Source organism: Lissotriton helveticus, chromosome 2_1 (genome assembly GCF_964261635.1).
Source record: "Lissotriton helveticus chromosome 2_1, aLisHel1.1, whole genome shotgun sequence".
NCBI lineage: Eukaryota > Metazoa > Chordata > Amphibia > Caudata > Salamandridae > Lissotriton > Lissotriton helveticus.
This window is the reverse complement of record NC_136059.1, coordinates 1,757,800,767-1,757,818,513: the sequence shown is the minus strand read 5'-3', so window position 1 is coordinate 1,757,818,513 and position 17,747 is coordinate 1,757,800,767. Positions and strand designations below refer to the sequence as shown.

Here is a 17,747-nt window from a genome sequence, read left to right as displayed (position 1 = left end):
GGCGTTAACCATGCGCCACGTTGCGACTTATTTACAACGTGATGCATCTAGGCAGATGTGTCACGTTGTAAAGCCCTGCGTCAGGTTTAATGTGGGCCTTCTGCCGCAGCGTGGGCATTCCCTCACAGGAAAGCCCTGTAAAACTGACGCAGTGAAATCTACAAGATTTCACTGAGTCAGTTTTACGACGCTGCTGCGTCAAATCCTTACGCCTGCTTGAAGCAGGCGTAAGGAGTGAGGCACCATTTTCAGTATGGGTGGCCCCTGTGCATTGAAGGAGTTGCGTCGCGCTAGCGACGTGACTCCAGCAATGCGCCACCCGTGCGCGTCAAGATGCATCACGCATCTGCCCCTCCTTGCACCATGGTGCGCCGCATTGTAAATGCGACACATCTGTGGTGGCGCAAGGGGGGATTACGTGACGCATCTGTTCTGACGCATCCCAGCTGATTTGCAGAGATGCGCCAGAAGACGTAAATATGCCCCTACATGTTTATGTAGCTCTGTGAATAAGAGATACTAACGTTATCCAATTTGCGCAGAAGGATTTGTCATACAGATTAAGTTGGTTGCATGGGAAGACAGCATTCAACTCACTGAGCCACCCTCTCAGCCTTCGAACTTTGACAGATTAGGAAACTTTGAAACAAGCAGACAAAGTAAATATTTAGTGGGAGGAAGCGCCTAAAGAGTGTGGATTTGTCCGAGAGCATCATCATTCAGACTTGTTTTTAGATCTCGCCTAGGTAGCGCTTGCGGTCTCTTCAAGACATGCAGCATTCGGGTATGGACTTGAAGTTCCTCCTATTTTCCTCCCATCTTTTCAGTTGGCTCCTGTTACTGTCCTTTCTAAATGGTTGCTTTTGATTCACAAATAGACTTAGTAGTCCCTCCTTAGTTTTCTCCTTTTGTAACCTCTCATAAGGACTGGCCCTCTTACGTGTGTTGTCACGTGGTATGTGTTATTTACAGTCTGTGAGCACTATTTTCTTAAATGATTTTCTCGTATTGCACACACAACATGCTTTCCTGAAAAGGCTCCCGCTTTTCCACTTTCAGCTGACTGTCTGCTCCTCATCGTCGTCCTGCCTCTGGGCGCCGCACTTTAGGTTTCAGTACAAAAGGGGGTGGTGATGGACGGAGCATCTGAATCAATCAAACACTCACACCCAGTCAAAAGATCTGGGTTTAATCCATCACCGTTCTTTAGCCCACTCTGCCACCCCAGTTCAGACATGGCTATATGCAAATCAGTCTGACCCTGTGCCTCATGGGAACAGTCCAGCCCGAACTGCCAAGCCATGTCTTCCCTGGACCGGAAACAAGATTCCGAGGACCGGTTTCTCGCATTCCAGCCGTCTTCAGCCCGGCTTGCTTGAATCCAGTGGCAAAGTGAGCAAGGGACTCACGTCTGAGCATACCCTGCCACACATATGGCGGCCAAAAGCGGTACAAAAGGGGGTGGTGATGGACGGAGCATCTGAATCAATCAAACACTCACACCCAGTCAAAAGATCTGGGTTTAATCCATCACCGTTCTTTAGCCCACTCTGCCACCCCAGTTCAGACATGGCCATATGCAAATCAGTCTGACCCTGTGCCTCATGGGAACAGTCCAGCCCGAACTGCCAAGCCATGTCTTCCCTGGACCGGAAACAAGCTTCCGAGGACCGGTTTCTGGCATTCCAGCCGTCTACAGCCCGGCTTGCTTGAATCCAGTGGCAAAGTGAGCAAGGGACTCACGTCTGAGCATACCCTGCCACACTTACGGCGGCCAAAAGCGGTACAAAAGGGGGTCTTTTGACTGGGTGTGAGTGTTTGATTGGTTCAGATGCTCCGTCCATCACACCTCACAACAGTTTATTTTTATTTTTTGGCAGTATTATAAAGCGTGAACTCAACTCTGAAGTTATCAGGGAGCTAAAAAAGATAAAATATAAATGCACCTGGAAGTACGAGCAGCCGCCTTACGTCCAGGGGCAGAGCCAGCACTAGACGGAGACCGCTCCCCACGCTGGTAAGAATGGCGTCCAGTTGACTGAACGTTAGAAGTAATATTACTAACGGTAAGAGCCACTCAGCACTGGCTTTTTCATTTATATTTTATCTTTTTTAGCTCGGGACGCACGGTACCCTCGCACCCTGTTGAGAAGTGACTCTTTCTCAATACAGGTAATACCGCTTTTGTGTCGTCTTCTATATCATCTGTGCCAGCGAAGTTACTTGCTTATGAAAGAAGCGCATCACATTTACGACTCTAAATTTAATATAACAGATGGGGTCCATCCACTACTTTGTCTTCTCATGTACCCCCCAGATCTAGATACCTATCACTAATTGTGTTTATTAGTTCAAGTAGACAGCCTGACAATAATAAAAAATCCATTCGGGCGATATCATAACAGTGGTCACGTTGTTAATTATCTTTGGGTTAAACACCTTGTCAATTACCATTTGTAGGTCCAATACATACCCCCCCCCCGTTTTTTTTGGTAGACTAAATTGACAGTTTGGATACATGTTCAATATAATAAGTATATCTACAGAAATGTCCCTCTCAGCACGTTAGTTCAAACCCGGTAAATCCTTAGTGAATCTCCCTTTTGAAATTTGTGCTAATAAATGATGCATTTTAGAAATAAAGTATGTTTCAAGTGTTTATATATACCCCCACATGTGTATACTCCGTCTTTCTTTTCCCTATTGTAGGAATTGAGAACAAGTAAGATAACTAGTGTTGAATTTTACACTGTTGAAATACTACACCAGCGGTGTAAGTATATATTTGTTTATATTGGTTGTCCTGACGAATGCTCCATAGACCCGGCTGGGCAAAAGGAGCTGAATCCATGTCGACTGTGTCCATAAAGTGGTATAAGAAGATCCAGTAACTTGATCTATTAGTATACCCATCTAATTTGTAACCCACAGTACTCTACCCTTTTTTAATAAAGTTTCTTTCGGTGAGACTGTTTTTTAAATCACCTATTCCCTTCTTTCACCTTCCCTCTGGGGGTGCCCCTCATTCTCTAGACACTGCTACCCAGACCAGAGGTTGCCTCGAGATGAGGCTGGCATACAGCACGTAATTGGACATCCAATGACTATGCCAAAACGCTAATGTGGGGCGGAAAACAGATATACACCGCAAATAACAACATAGCGTTTATGAGGGTGATCCACATTAACCAATGGTTATGAAGCTACAAGTGTCCATTCTCTTTTTGATTATTTGATTATTGAACATGGGGAACCGAATGGACCACAATTCCTCCTCCCCCCAAGTTGATTACAAACTGATAACCTGTCCGCTATGCCCATACCATCCAGAAACCAGAGCACCCACCCTCTTACAAACAACTTACTGAAACTACAGATAACGAGTTAACTGGCTGGTGAGATCCAGTTTCTCTGTGCAGGGAGACACACACACACAGCAGATTAATCACATGGCTCTCCCTCATGCAGCTAACCCCTTCTATGCTGATGACGTCCGGGAGCAGTCATAGCACACAGTGCTCGTGTGCTGATGACGGCTCCCGGCCGTCATGACCGCACCCGCGATCGGAATGTGCTACACAGGCGCAGAATCGCGGCCGCGCACAAGGGGTTAAATAACATCCCGTTACTTCCTCCAGTGGCAATTGCTCGACCAACTGCCATCACCAGTCAACCTGGTGTAGTCAATACCAATTTTGCATAATCTGCATGGTGGGGCTGAGATTATGTTCTGAGCACCTATAGGGCCGGTCTTCTGTTGCTGAGCACTGCTGTCATGCGGTCTGTGTCTCGTTCCTTACATTTCTGGTGCTGTGCAGCATTTTTAAGATACAATTAGAGTTTTCTGTTGCTCAGTGGATAGTAATTTCTAATATTTGTTGTTTTCTTCCTCTTCATTGCTTGATTTTGCTCGTGAGAAAGTGTCACTCAGTCTTTGAAATGTCACTCATTATTACACTAAAATTATGAAAATATCACACATCGCAATCTGCAACCTTGGCAGCTATGAAAGCAGCATTGTGCTAAAACTGTAAAAACACCCCCTCTAGAAGGAAGGCACTGCCTTTTAGGACCGCATCACGGACCCCCAGACCAAAACCAGGTAATCAATTTACTGGACTCAGGTACCCCCCCAGACCAATTCCCCAGGTGGAGGGCTGTGTTAATAAATGCCCAGCTCGTTCTTCGGTTTTTGCTGGGCTGGAAGCTGCGATTTAAATTGTTATGGTTCCTATTCTTATGTTTCTGTGGGCTCGTAGACACAAGACTAAACCTCAGATCTTCCCATGAATTCTTAGAAACGCCCACTTCTAAGCAGTCCGTCTTCTATGTTTGAGGTCTTGCAGCTGGAGTCCCTCTTCCATGTCAGCGACGTGTCACTGTTTGGCAAACCCGGTCACCAGTAGTACTGGTATGCGCAGCATTTTTCCCGTTTTGAAATGTGTAATTGTTCACTTTTAAAACATCAGTGAACTTAGTGTGCGACACATAATGGCAATCAGCGATCCATGTTGCTATTTTCGGTTTCTTTAGTAGGCAATCTAAAAAGGTGACATCACAAACACTAGGAACTGTTATCTTTTAAAACCAGAACCTGTGTGCACGCGTCAGGGAGTTGACGCTATATAACCAGAAGTGCACTGTAAAGTACCTCACTCCTTCCCTCTCACCGCTGCCGGATGTTCTAGGAAAAAGACGGTACGCTTACGCCTTATGTCCCAAGAATCATTCCAAAACTCTCTCCTTGTACTAGTGGGGTGTCCTAGATCCCTATCGCAAACAGCTGTATGAAATTCAAAAGTAAACCGTTCCTGCCTCGAAGAAGGTTAGTTGGCTCTCACATAAGCAGGTGCCACTTTAGACATCCTGAAAAATCCCCCATGGACAAGCCTGTTTAGGTTTGTGCGCATCCACAAGTCTAGAGGGAAACGGGGCCGCAGATGCTGAATATTACGCCTGTTCTACCTCACGGGTATGCAAACCTGCCCACCCACCCCCTTGGGCAATAGTATAATTTTGATGATCCCTCAAGAACAGCGTTTTCTCACATGCATATTTATTTCCCACGCAGCACAAAGAAAACAGCCAACTCATGGCGGGCAAGAAGTCCTCCAAGGAAAAGAAGCGAAAAAGCCATAGCTCTGCAGAGGGGTTTTCCAGGGACGGTAACCGAGAGGGGAAGCGCCGAAGGAGCGGTGGTGAGCCGAGTCACAGCAGCAGCCCCTCTACCAAGGTGAGTAAGGCAAACCCGACAATTACTTAAAACAAGGAAGAGAGCAGTGAAACGCAGTCCATATTTAAACACACATCCCACTTGTCACTTTTTTTTTTAATGCAGGTGGGCGGTCGGTTGAAGGGGGCGGAGATAGAAATAGAAAAAGGACACTGTAATGTCAAGTAGTTGAAATCTATTTTAACATAAGTAGACTAAGTGTAGTCGCGGTGGCCATCTTGAACTGGTTTTTGTTACAGTCTCGACCCGAAGGTATTGGAGCGCTTTTACATGAGCACCCGTTTACACTATACAGGAACACATTCATTGTTTGTAGGCGGTGGGAGATTAAGTGATTTGCTCAAATGTGACAGTCACAAGTTGTTAAACCTTATTTCCCAAAGTCGGGTGCTCGGGCCGTTAAGCCGCATCATCTCCGGGATAGTAATCCAGGGCTAAGTGGAATGAAAAAAAAGTGTGTGTGGGGGGGGTCTCAAAGTGGCGTGGCCGATGTAATTAAGGATTAAGGGCGTGGCTTGAAAAATACTACGCAACGTAAAAATCTGTCTTTAGCACAGTGTGCCACCTACTGGTATTTTGCTGCTTCTGTCATTGCACACAGATATACATTACAACAAGTTAACTAACACACAATGATAACCGTAGTAGAATGGAGGCCAGTTTAATATGGTCATTCAGGTAGAGAGAACCTACCTCTCTAGGGCAAATATAAGGTGAACTTATGGGTGGTTGATTCAGAAGTCGCCTACATAAATGATTCTCAGCCTGTAAGGGGTAGCATTTAGCGTAACCTCAAACTCCTGCACCAAAGCAGGCAATAGGAATGGCTAAGATTTATAAATAGACCCGAGGGGGTCGGAGCCTTACAAACTAATGGCCAGGGGAGATTCAAAACAGCAGCGGTGCGTCCATTGGGGCGTAGGGGCGTAGCCCCACAAGCTAGGGTGACCAGACGTCCCCGTTTTCCCAGGACGGTCCCCGTTTTTGGAGAAATGTCCCCGTGTCCCGACACTTTTCTCCAAGTGACTCAAATGTCCCCGTTTTCAATCAGTGTCCCGGTTAAACACAGAAATGTCCCTGTTTTTCATTGTTCCGGTTGAGTATGCGCCCGCATGCTCTCTTTGCACTGGCGTTTGCTAGCCTGTGATTTTTTATTGATTTTTGGCAAATATATGCTATAGTCCTTAAAAGTGTAAATGTAATAAGAAGTACTAATGCTGCTGTGTAAAGGAGAGGGGTGCCAATAAAAGACCTCAGATTTATTTTCTGTAATGCTTCATCTCGGTCTGTGGAAGGAGCGGTCATTGTAGTCCCTTTTCTATGTCTATGACAGCTGTCAAATAATCATACTTTTATGTCGATGGTTACTGCAAACCATAGTCCTACTTCTATGTCTATGACCTGTCCCCGTTTTTTGTTTTGAGAATCTGGTCACCCTACCACAAGCCCATGGGCGAAGCTGCTCGGCTGCTGCAAGAACACACACTGACTGATGAAACATTTAGTGAAAGTCGTGCGTGCGCAGCCGGGAATCCGGGAAGCACCCGAGTAATCTGGGAGAGCGCTGCGCAGGGGGGCTGGTCTGGACTGCTGCGCAGCTTGAGTGACAGTCCACGTGACGCAATCACTCAGCTGCAGCAGCAGACAGCCAGGCCAGCCAAGGTATCTAGCGCGCAAGTGATGCTTGGGGCAGAAACTAGCCCGAGCATGCGCATGAAAGGTCCCCCATAGAGAGTGACCAGGGGGGTGCTCGTTTAACCTGGCCGCAGCCCCCGGCTTTACAGAGGCGACACAGGGCGAGCAGTCAGTGAGCCCCCCTAGGCGCCAGGATTGGCCGGTCACCGCGCAGCAGGGCAGGGCAATCCATTATTGGATGCCTAGCCAATCATTGGCCGGTCACCGCGCAGCAGGGCAGGGCAATCCATTATTGGATGCCGCGCGTGGGTGGTGACACACACACACTGCATAATGGCCAATCACTGTGTGACTTCATGTAGTCATACAGTGATTGGCCATTTTGCGGCACTGCAGAGCTTACGTCAGATCATCTACTCGCCACCATTCTCGCCTCGTGTGGACCGTGTGCATGAAGGACTCCTTTCCTGTGAACGGTGAGTGGTTTGACTGTGTCACGGTGCACAATTTTAGGCGAAGTTGTGTTTTAGCGACCGGTATTTCAAACATTGTGAAAATGAATGTGTCCCTGTGTAAGGTAACTGGTGCTCAAAAGCGCTCCAATACCTTCGGGTCAAGTTCGCGCTATATAAATCTGCGAGAGAGAAAAACAAAACCCTGAGGGTAAAGCATGATGTAGCTCTGCGCTTTCTGCTTGCTAGAGACTTGGGCCCCTCCCGTGTGACAGAGCACTGTTGTGTCCGGTGCATCCATGCAGTCCTTTATTTAACGCGTACGGGAGTAATTTCGGCCAAGGTATTGTGTGACTGTGACCTACATTCGTGGTGTAATAAAGGTGTAGTTGGCCCTGAAAGAAGCAATTAAATTTCATAGAAAGTGCCAGGGATTGTAGGAAGCCAGTGATCATAGTAAGTGCCTTCGGTCATATTGGAAGTGCCAGTGATCCGATGATCATAGGAAGTGCTGATAATTATAGGAAACCGCTAATCATAGGAAGCTCTGATGATCATTGTAGGAAGTGCCAGTGATCCGTTCATAGGAAGTGCTGATGATCATAAAAAGGCAGTAGTAATTGGAAGTGCCAATCGTCATAGAACATGCTGGTGGTCCGATGATCATAGGAAGTGCGGATGATTATAGGATGTGTCAGTAATTCTATGGTAATAGTAAGTGCTGGTGATCCGATGTTCATAGGAAGCGTAGATGATTATAGGAGAGCAGTAATTATTGAAAGCTCCAGTGATCATAGAACGTGCCTTAGATTTGATGATCATAAAAAGGCTGTGATCACTGGAACTGCTGATCGTCATAGGAGGTGGCGGTGATTCGATGATCATAGGAAGTGCTGATGATTATAGGAAGGCGGTGATCATAGGAAGAGCCGATCATATTAGGATGTGCCCGTGAGTTAATGATCATAAGAAGTGCTGATGATCATGGGAAGTGCTGATGATTATAGGAAAGCAGTGAACATAGGAAACGCAAGTGGTCATGGGTTGTGCCGGTGATTCAATGTTCGTAAGAAGTGCTGATGATCATAGGAAGTGCCGATGATCAATTGCCAGTGTCTTAGAAAGTGCTGGTGTTGTGTGAGAGCGAGAACAGTAGATAGGTAAAGAGGAAGGCTAAAAAGAGAAGGATTGAGGACAGTGCCAGTGAGGTATAGAATGAGAGAAAGTTAGTGTTCAGTATCATGAGGAAGAAGAGAGACAGAAGCTGGAAAGAAAGAGGGGCAGGAAGAGAAACCTAGAGAGGGAGTTTAGAGGATAGAGTGTTGGGTGAATAAGGAAAGCACTGGAGAACGAGAGCTTGTACGTGAGGGTAGGTGGAGAAAGGGGAGCCTGAAACTAACTGGATTTATGTGTTTGAGAGGTGTGTCCAGATATAAAGGGAGCTTTCCCTGGTTGTACAGTGTGATTTTATCTCACTGCTCTAAGTCCACCACTTCTGCTCGGGCTTTTCTCTTAAATACACATGTGCATTCTGTGACAACAAAGTTATTGATTAGAGAAAATAAAAGAATGAGGTATGCATAGGCAACACTAGCCCAGCCTTGAGGCTCTAAAGCGGTTGATAAGTTATGCATTATTGTACTCTCAGGTTCTAACTGCAGGGAACACCCTTTGTTCATGAAATTAACTCAGATTAATTTTCCGCCCCACAATGATGGTTTGGAGCGGAAGTTAACAACTGTTTGTGGCTGACTGCACGTGGACAATATGGCTATCAGCACGTGCCTACCCACTCCCAATCTTACCTATCACAAGCAGGCCCATGGGACCACTGTCCCAGTGAGCGTCATGCCACTGCCTCACGCACTCACTGAACATATAATGCGCTCGGTCATTGGTAGTCCATGCCAGCGTTCTAAGCATTCCGATTGGCTGAACCAGTTGCGCATTCCTCGCATTGTGCTAAAAGATATTAGATGTATCCAACCATGTGGAATTATTCAAGCTTTGATGGTAAAAGGCAGAGCCCAGCCACCATGTTTAAAACCTCAGGCTGCCCACATTGCTGCTGCAGGCTCTTAATCTCTGAACTCTCCTGCCCACATATGTGACCTCTCCAGACAGCAAGAGTTCAAACCACACGCCACAGGCGCTCCACGTGCTCTGCTGCTTTCAGTCGGAGCTCTGCTGCTTTCAGACGGAGCTATCCCCGCTGCAGAGCACGAGTTCACCAACCAATGTTTCCTTTGTAGCATTTTGTCTGCAAACACGTCTGTAATGTCTAGGAAACATAGTTTAAAACAATTTGCAAACTTGTAAGAAGGAACACTTTTAAAAATAACTCTTTAATGAGTCATGTCTGTGTGTGTACACCTGTGTGTGTGCTTGTGTCTGAGTGAGGTGTGTCAGCGTGTGTGCCTGTATGTGTGCTTAAGGTGTGTCTGCGTGTGCGTGCCTTTGTGTGTGCCTGGGCATATCTCTGTGTATACGCCTGTGTGTGTCTCTGTGTGGATGCCTGTGTGTGCTTGTGTCTGAGTGAGGTGTGTCAGCGTGTGTGCCTGTGTGTGCTTGTGTCTCTGTATGAGTCCAATCACCATGACAGTCTTCCTTTATTCCATCAAAGAAGACTAACAATGAGACAGACATTCCGAAGGGAAGAAAGGTAAAAACACTGAAAATGTCAAATTTGAATTTCTGTTCTTACTTTACTTTTTGCTGGATGATTGTACACTGTCCTGCGCATTTCTTTTGTATTGACTATGCATCCCCGACCAGTTCAAAAATAAAACTTCCACCAAGTAACAGCACAGATGTTTTTTTACGTAGGAACGCTTTGCAGTGATGGGGTACATTTATAAAATGCTTCACTGCGAACGGATATATTTGCACCACTTTCGTGCATTGTAAATTACTTTAGCAATAAAACACTGCACATATTTTCTTTTCAGTGTAAATGCTAAATATCTGCTTAAAACCATATGCATTAATCATTATAATTGATTAAACGTTCTTTTCATATGTCATGTATTGCGCCCATTTCGGCGTAAGTGGTTAAGATATGTATGTTTGCAATTGGGCATTTTAAATGCTAACTCTTTCTTATTTGCATTGTATAATCCCCCAAATGAAATCTTCTGTTTTAACATTTTTAACTTTTTAAAATGTTTTTTAGCTATTTATTGATGCCTTTTGTAGTATGTGAATCTGATTATTCTGTATTTTTGTAAACATTGTAGATGTCTTTCTTGCATTGAATGGGTTTTGTATTGTGTATGGTTTTTATGTGGATCTCCTCGGAGTTCCAAAACATAATAAAGAATTGAACTTGATTAAAGGTTAATTCCACTCATTTTGCCAAGGCATTCTGGAGAATATGCTGTAGCATTCCCTGAAGCTTCAGACAATAACTAGCATCCCTTATGCATCAGTCGTCTTATTTACATTTAGGGTCCTGCTGTGGTTAGTAAAATTGCTGTTAGGTGCCGCCTGATTTTTGTTTGTAATGTGTGTTCTCCTAAGCGGTATACTAACAGCTAGAGTTAACTTTTCATTGATATACACATTAACGCTTTGCTATTTTAAATTCACATCTTCAATTCTTAGGCCTCGCGTACAAACAGCTTTAGCTGTGTGTTGTCAATGATCCATTGTCTCCAATACAAAATACATAGAGTAAGCCAGAACCTAGTGTATGATTGAATGGCTTTCTTCTCTGTCTCAGTTCCCTGCTCCTTCTTAATTGCTTTCTTCCATGTTCTTGATGCTGTCCCCCCACTGCAGCATAGCTTCTATAATAATTTTTAGGTTGATTTGTATCCTTTCACTGCTCTGAGGGGACTATTTTTTCACCCCCTTTCAGCACTCCATGGGAGCACATGATTTCCTTGCTGACTTCCCTTTCCCTGACTTAATTACTATTATTATTCTTTTTTTGCGAGGACCCAGCGGAACACTGCTACTGGGCCACTCACTATGGAGACCCCAATTGGAAAACCAAAGAACCAAGGCATTCAACAAACATACTATGCACCTTTTTGATGATGTTTTTAAATGCTTTTATGTGGCTGGTGTTACCCTTTCGCAATACATCAGTCTGTATGCATGTTGGTAAAGAGGATATGTTTGTATTTTCTCCTGTCTCAAAAATGAACTGAGCTGGCCTGATTGATTTGTGTTTTTCTGGGCTTCCCTGCGTTTCTTCTGTTGTGAACCTGAGTCCACAGAAGGTGCGGCACATTGTATTAATGTCTGTATTCTGTGTTTGTGCTTACTTTTTATGGTCCCGGTGATGACTATTTGCGTGCACAGTAATGTCTAAAAAACAAACTGTAGTTCGGACCGAATCTGTCCCCAGTTTCTGAGAGGGCCGTTACGGGGTGTGACCTGCCTGAGTGAGGCCCCGATTACCGTCGTGTTTTCAGCCTGAATGGAACTGGAGGTGAGCCCGCTGCTACACATGGCCTGCCAGGGAGGTGCCTAATGGGCTACAGGGCTGATGTGATCCCTCAAAGACAGATACTCTGCAGATACAGTTAGTAGTGGGCTGCTATTGCTGGTTACTCCCCGTCATAGGTTCATGAGCCTCCTGGAGCTGACAGTGACTCATTGTTTATCACAAGGTCAAGGGGACCGGGCACGATATCTGCATGAGGCCACATGTGGCTGGACTGGAATCAGGCAGTTCTGTGTGTCTGTGTGTGTATGCTAGATCCTTTATTTGCCTTTTCGAAAGAATAGGCATGTGTGGTAGCGAGCTGGCACCTCATGTAGTGACTGTGGAGAGTGGAATCTATCTAGATATGTGTGTGTGAGCGTGTGTGTGGGAGGTGTCTGTGTGAGTGTGTGTTTGGATTGATGTGTGGGCGTGTGTGTCAGTCTGTATGTGAAAGCGTGTCTCTGTGTGTGGGTGTGTGTTTGTAATGTAATAACTGCACTTTCACAATTGCTTTATTAACCTTCCTGCTTTCTCAAATTTGCTTGAAAATGCACGATTTTTCTTCTCTTTTTTCAAAATTTTCCGAACCCCCCTTATGGGCAGAAAGGCACAAAAAAACGAGTGGGACAGAGGGCAGAAAGGCACAAAAACGAGTGGGACAGAGGGCAGAAGGGCACAAAAATGAGTGGAACAGGGGGCAGAAAGGTACAAAAAACGAGTGGGACAGAGGGCTTTGTAAAGGCTGTCTCCCAACTGCTGTGCAACTTCTTCTACTCTTAGAGCTGAGATTTTTCTTCTTTTTTTTCAAAATTTTCTTGGGGGGGGTAATCCCCCTAAACCCCCCTTAAGGGGTTCGGGTGCGCTCGCTGCGCTCGCTTGCTGCAGTGCTGTATGCAAATCACTTTGCGTCCCACCACTTTCAAATGTCACCCACCGCCCCTGATTCAAAAGTGTGCCTGCCGCCCTACCTAACTTTAATGTGATAGTGGAGACATAAGCTCTCCATGTACCAGAACAATCAAACAAATGCCCAGATATGAAAAATGATTTACACTGGGCTAAACACTTTCCTCCACATGCTGATGAAGGCATGCTACTCTTCTCAGGAGCCGACGCCATGATATATGACGTATTAAAATTCGTTTTCAGGTCCAGATTGGCCATTCATTCAACAAAGGAGTCCACCAGCCTATGAGGGCAATGGGCATACGAACCATAAGAACGGCATCATCTGGGTATAATAATGCAGGGATAGCTATGCTGCCTATTTGTATCGCATCTTTGGAAGCATTCAGTAAAAAAAAGGCTCAACTTGTTAATATATAAAATGAGCAACAAAGACGCAATCTCACATCCTTGACGAGCTCCACATGCAATGCTGAATGCCTACGTCAGCACTCAATCTGAACCAAACCATACCCTTGCCCCCAAATTCTCGTGTACAGTGAACAAGAAGTGTACCAGGGTAACATACAGACCCAGCTCTGACCACATCCTCCATAATTTACTACTGTTCACACTATTGAAAACTGTTGATAAATCCATATTCGCTAGGTACAGTGGGCAGCGCCTAGCGATAAGATATAGGTGGAGGTACTTCTCCACCGTACCCAGCCACTCTTTGAAACCGTATTGACTAGGATGTCATACATTATGCTCTCGGGCCCATTCACAGATTTTGTTAAAAATGCCCCAGTGATCTTTACGGAGGTATCAATCAGAGAAATAGGGCAATTGCACTTGGGCTCTGACCTATTACCTGTCTTGAATATAGGCATAATCGTTGAAAGAGATGAGGACCTCAGCAGATTGTTAAAAGACACGTTTTTAAATATATAAGTGAGAATTGGGGCCCAAAGCTCAAAATTACATTTGACGCGATCAATAGATATCCTATCCGGCCCTGGGACTCTGGAACAAGAGCTCTCGGAAATAGCATCTGAGACTTCTTTGATAGAAAATATTAACTTAGGGTGGGGCTCAAACAGATTCCTGAAGTGGTTGTCGGACAATGGGTCATGCACAGGTGAGAGATAGATATATGCAGGTAAAGAGCTTAACCCAAACACTAGACTTGATATTGTTATGGATAGTATTGTCTGGGGCTCCCCTTGCCTTATATTGACTCAGTATTGACCAAAAAGGGTTGTTGTCTTCTGAATCTTCTAAAAATTTATCCTCTTTGTTGGAAATGGGATCCCCGGCTGGCCAGGGCTTTCGCCAAAGTCAGTCAGAGACCACCACACCCAAGTCAGGGCAAGGGAGTTACACGCCAAGATAACCCCTACTCACCCTCTAGGTAACGTGGCGCGAGCAGCAAGGCTAAACTTGGAGGCGATGTAGGCTAAGTATTTGCGCACGCACCCCAGCAACAACAACCAAAGGCCCACCACAAAGGAAACTCCACACAAGGTTATATAAAAATAGCCTTTGTATTACACCAAAACACATTAGATAAAACACACACTTTACAATGTGCCAGAGGCACGGGCAGAATTTACAAGGGGATATTTACAAGACAGGGCCACCTGGACCACTGTCAGGAATCAGAAGTAGCACTTTCAGAAAGTAAAATTACTTTAGCACAAAATAGCACACAATATAACAATAGAGCGCACAACCAGTAATTACTGGTAACCAGGATCTCACTAGCACCACCTGTACTAGGGAGAAAACAACCACCTATGTATTACAATACCTGTAGGGGTGTAAGAGGAAAACACATGATGCAATGCATAACATTCATTCAGAGGTGTCAAGGAGGAAAACACATGATGCATCACAATACATTCAGAGGTGTAAGGCACATGACGCATAAAAACACATTCAGAGGTGCAGAAAGTACAATTGCGCCAACTCACGTAAGTCACCACCTGTGACTGTCCCTGTGTCCCAAGTGTCAGGGTCCTAAACGTGGCAGTTGCCCACAAAGTGCTGGGCAACTGGAGCAGGGGAAGTTAGGGCAACGTTGGAGCCTCTCTGGGCTCGAAGAACCACCACTGTGGCACTGGTGAGCCTCTCTCAGGCTCTCTTACACAAGTAAGGGGGCTGCTGAGCCTCTCAGGGCTCCAGCAACAAAAGGTGCAGCCTCGCTGGGCTGTGGGGTCCCTCGCTCTGGGGACCCAAAGCAATGATGCTTGCCAAGAGCCTCGCTGGGCTGTGGGGTCCCCCTCTCTGGGGACCCAAAGGGATGAAGTTTGCCCAGAGCCTCGCTGGGCTCTAACTCAACTGGTGCCCCCGGGGCCCCTCGTGACTCAACAGGAGCGCTCCCACTCGTTGGAGCCTCTCTTAGGCTCGGGACGCGGTGCCGGCAATCGAGCCTTGCAAGGCTTTGCAACAGAAAATGCCCCCAGAGCCTCTCTCAGGCTCCAAACACGTGGGCGCGAGGTCGCGCTGCCGAGGGCGGCAGGGGGGGGGCGGACACCGACAATGTGTCCCGGCGCCCCTCCCTCCAGAACGGCCACACTCACCGGCTGGTCTCCAGCGGAGGCGGGTCTCTCCCGCTGGTCCCGGGGCTCTCCTCTTCACACGGGAGCCTCGGGGACCCGGCCGGCAGCTTCTCTCTCCCCGGCTCGTCGGAGGAGGCGGGACTTCCGGTCGGCCTTTCCTGGGCCGCGCTGCGATTGGCTGGGCGCTTTACTACTTCCGGGGCAGCGCGGCGGCTCGCTTCTAGGCAGGCAGGCGGCTTCCCAGATGATCCGAGGAGTGGGCTCCCTCGTAGATCGATAACCACGGGCACAACAAAGCGGCGAGGAGCGGGGTGGCACCCGCGCCGCCAAAGCAAATATAAAGCGAGGTAGGCACTCGCTAGGCCACCACGAGCAGGGTGGGCACCTGCACAGCAATTGGCGCGCTCCCAAGCGCTAGGCAGATAATCACAGCGCTCCAAGCGCTATAATTCAAAATAAAGCGCTCTCAGCGCTGGGGTGAAGGCACAGCGCTCCCAAGCGCTACAAGCCAAATAAAGCGCTCCCAGGTGCCCTCAGCAAGCAGGGCAGATTCCCAACAGTCCTTGGGCAGGCAGGGGGGGGACAAGGCTGGGCCCAGAGCCAGCACACTGGGTCTCCAGGCAGGGAGACAGCCCAAGTGGCGGTCCTCTGGCCCAGCAGCAGCAACAGCCCCCTCAGGATCCTGGAAGAGAACAACTTCTGTGGGGACACAGCCCCATTTTTATACAGTGCATGCCTTTGTTCAAGGGTGTAGAGTGGGGGCGGAACCAGTCGCAGCTGGTTCTTGAGTACTCTGTTTACCTCAACCACCCTCTCTATTCACTGGCAGGGCTTGGGTCATTAGACACACCACAGGGGGGCGGAGCCAGCATTGTGTGGGGAAAACCCAGCCCATCCAGGACACAGGTACACTCCTCCCACACATCACTCATGCTAATCTCCCACTCACCACCGGGCAGACCCATCCAGACTTCCTGGAGCCTGGCATGCCAGCCAGCTCCAGCCAATCACACGCCAGCACCCTCACAGCACACGTACAGCCATGTCTAGAAATGGCGCTTCGCTACTAGACACATACATGCTGCATACACCGTTGCGCAGCATTCACTCACACGAGTTCACACATACCAGACTCAAGCCTGTACACCCCACGCATCAGGAACTACCAGGGACACATACATTCCCCATGCATTCCTATGGGCGGGCAGGCCTAGCTCAGCACATGCACTCAGAGTGCGCACGCACTTTCCACTGGGACACAGTGAAAGTGCGCAGAATCCAAAAATCACCATTTCCAGGTCACCATTTCAAGCAAAAAGTCTCGGGGTGAACCTGCCCTAAGGGCCAAAGTCCAACATAACCCCCTTCCAGCCAAAACGCAGGGTAGACCAATCACCACCGTGATGGACTTCCCTGCTTGGGGCGATAGAACACGGACGCGGGCCCACAACTGCAGGGACACCCTCCTGTTCTACGCCACGGTGAACCCATGGGATTCCTTCTAAACACACTGTCTGGACCAACTGGGCCACCCCACTGGTACTCCCAAGTTGTCCGCGGCCAGGACCAGGCCCTGGGCCACCCAGGTGCCACTGGTCCATGCCAATTCGCAGAGCGGGGGGTAGTAACCCCTGGCACATAGGAGCCATTTTCCACTCTTCCTGTCTGCAAGACAGGACTAGACTGCCACTGGTACTCCAGCCTAGGGCCTACAACCTCAGGCGGACCAGGAGTCTCGGGGAAGGCTCTCCTCCCCCTACCTCTTCTCCTAGGGTTCCTCCTCCCTCTGCGAGGGGTACCCCTAGAACGCCATTCCAACCCAGGACTTATCCACTCAGGTTGCACCGGGGTCAGAGGTGGGCTCTCCCACCCTCTGCACCCCCTTCCAGAGGTCTGCCCTCTCCCACCTGGAGAAGTTCCTCTGGAAGAAGAACCGGTCAGGACACTGGTTACAGTCGTCCTACCCTTCAGGTCAGGCCGATCCTGAACCTGGCCTTCCAACCTCTGGTCTAAAACCTTCGGTGGAACAATTGCCTGGCACTCCAGGACTTCTGGGGACTCACACACAATCCCCCTGAGGCTGACACATGGCCCATGTGTCGTGTGACTGTCTGTCTGGCGCAGATCTCCCGCTCCCTGTCCACCTGACAGTGCGCGAAGATCCCCCAGACCAGAAGTGGTGTCACCATGGTCACTACACGGGAACCTAGCCCAACTGGGTAGTCCCTGACCCACTGGTCCAGCCACTGGGGAACTCCCCCAATCACTCCTCACTCTGGACTCCTGTACCCTCCCTACCGGAGCGGTACTGCCAGACTCTAGAACCATAGGAGCTCTGGTTACAGACGCTCCAGGTCCTCTACTCACTAGGAGATCTTCCTCAAGTGGACTAACAGGACAGCCTAGGTCCCCAACCTGGTGTTCCCTCAAGAAACCACCCAGGTTCTGAGACAGGGCTTCGGGCCTCTGGGGGCTCTCAGCCACCCACTGACTCCTGCTCCACTGAGCCAGGCAGTCAGCCCCTACACCCTTCTCACTAACCA

General features: G+C 47.9%; 1 protein-coding gene across 3 annotated transcripts in view; it reads left to right on the top strand.

The window, feature by feature from the left end:
- The first annotated feature begins 4,312 nt into the window (after positions 1-4,312).
- Positions 4,313-17,747, top strand: part of CAAP1 (caspase activity and apoptosis inhibitor 1) — a 247,472-nt gene continuing 234,037 nt past the window's right edge. Inside the window, exons 1-2 of one of the 3 annotated variants that reach the window (XM_078676708.1) lie at positions 4,313-4,411; positions 5,072-5,233. In XM_078676708.1, coding sequence (XP_078532834.1) covers positions 5,093-5,233 — 141 coding nt within the window. In that variant the 5' untranslated portion in view covers positions 4,313-4,411; positions 5,072-5,092. Of the gene's footprint in view, positions 4,973-5,071; positions 5,234-17,747 lie in introns of all 3 variants that reach the window. The other 2 variants (XM_078676706.1, XM_078676707.1) reach the window with 2 other exon arrangements.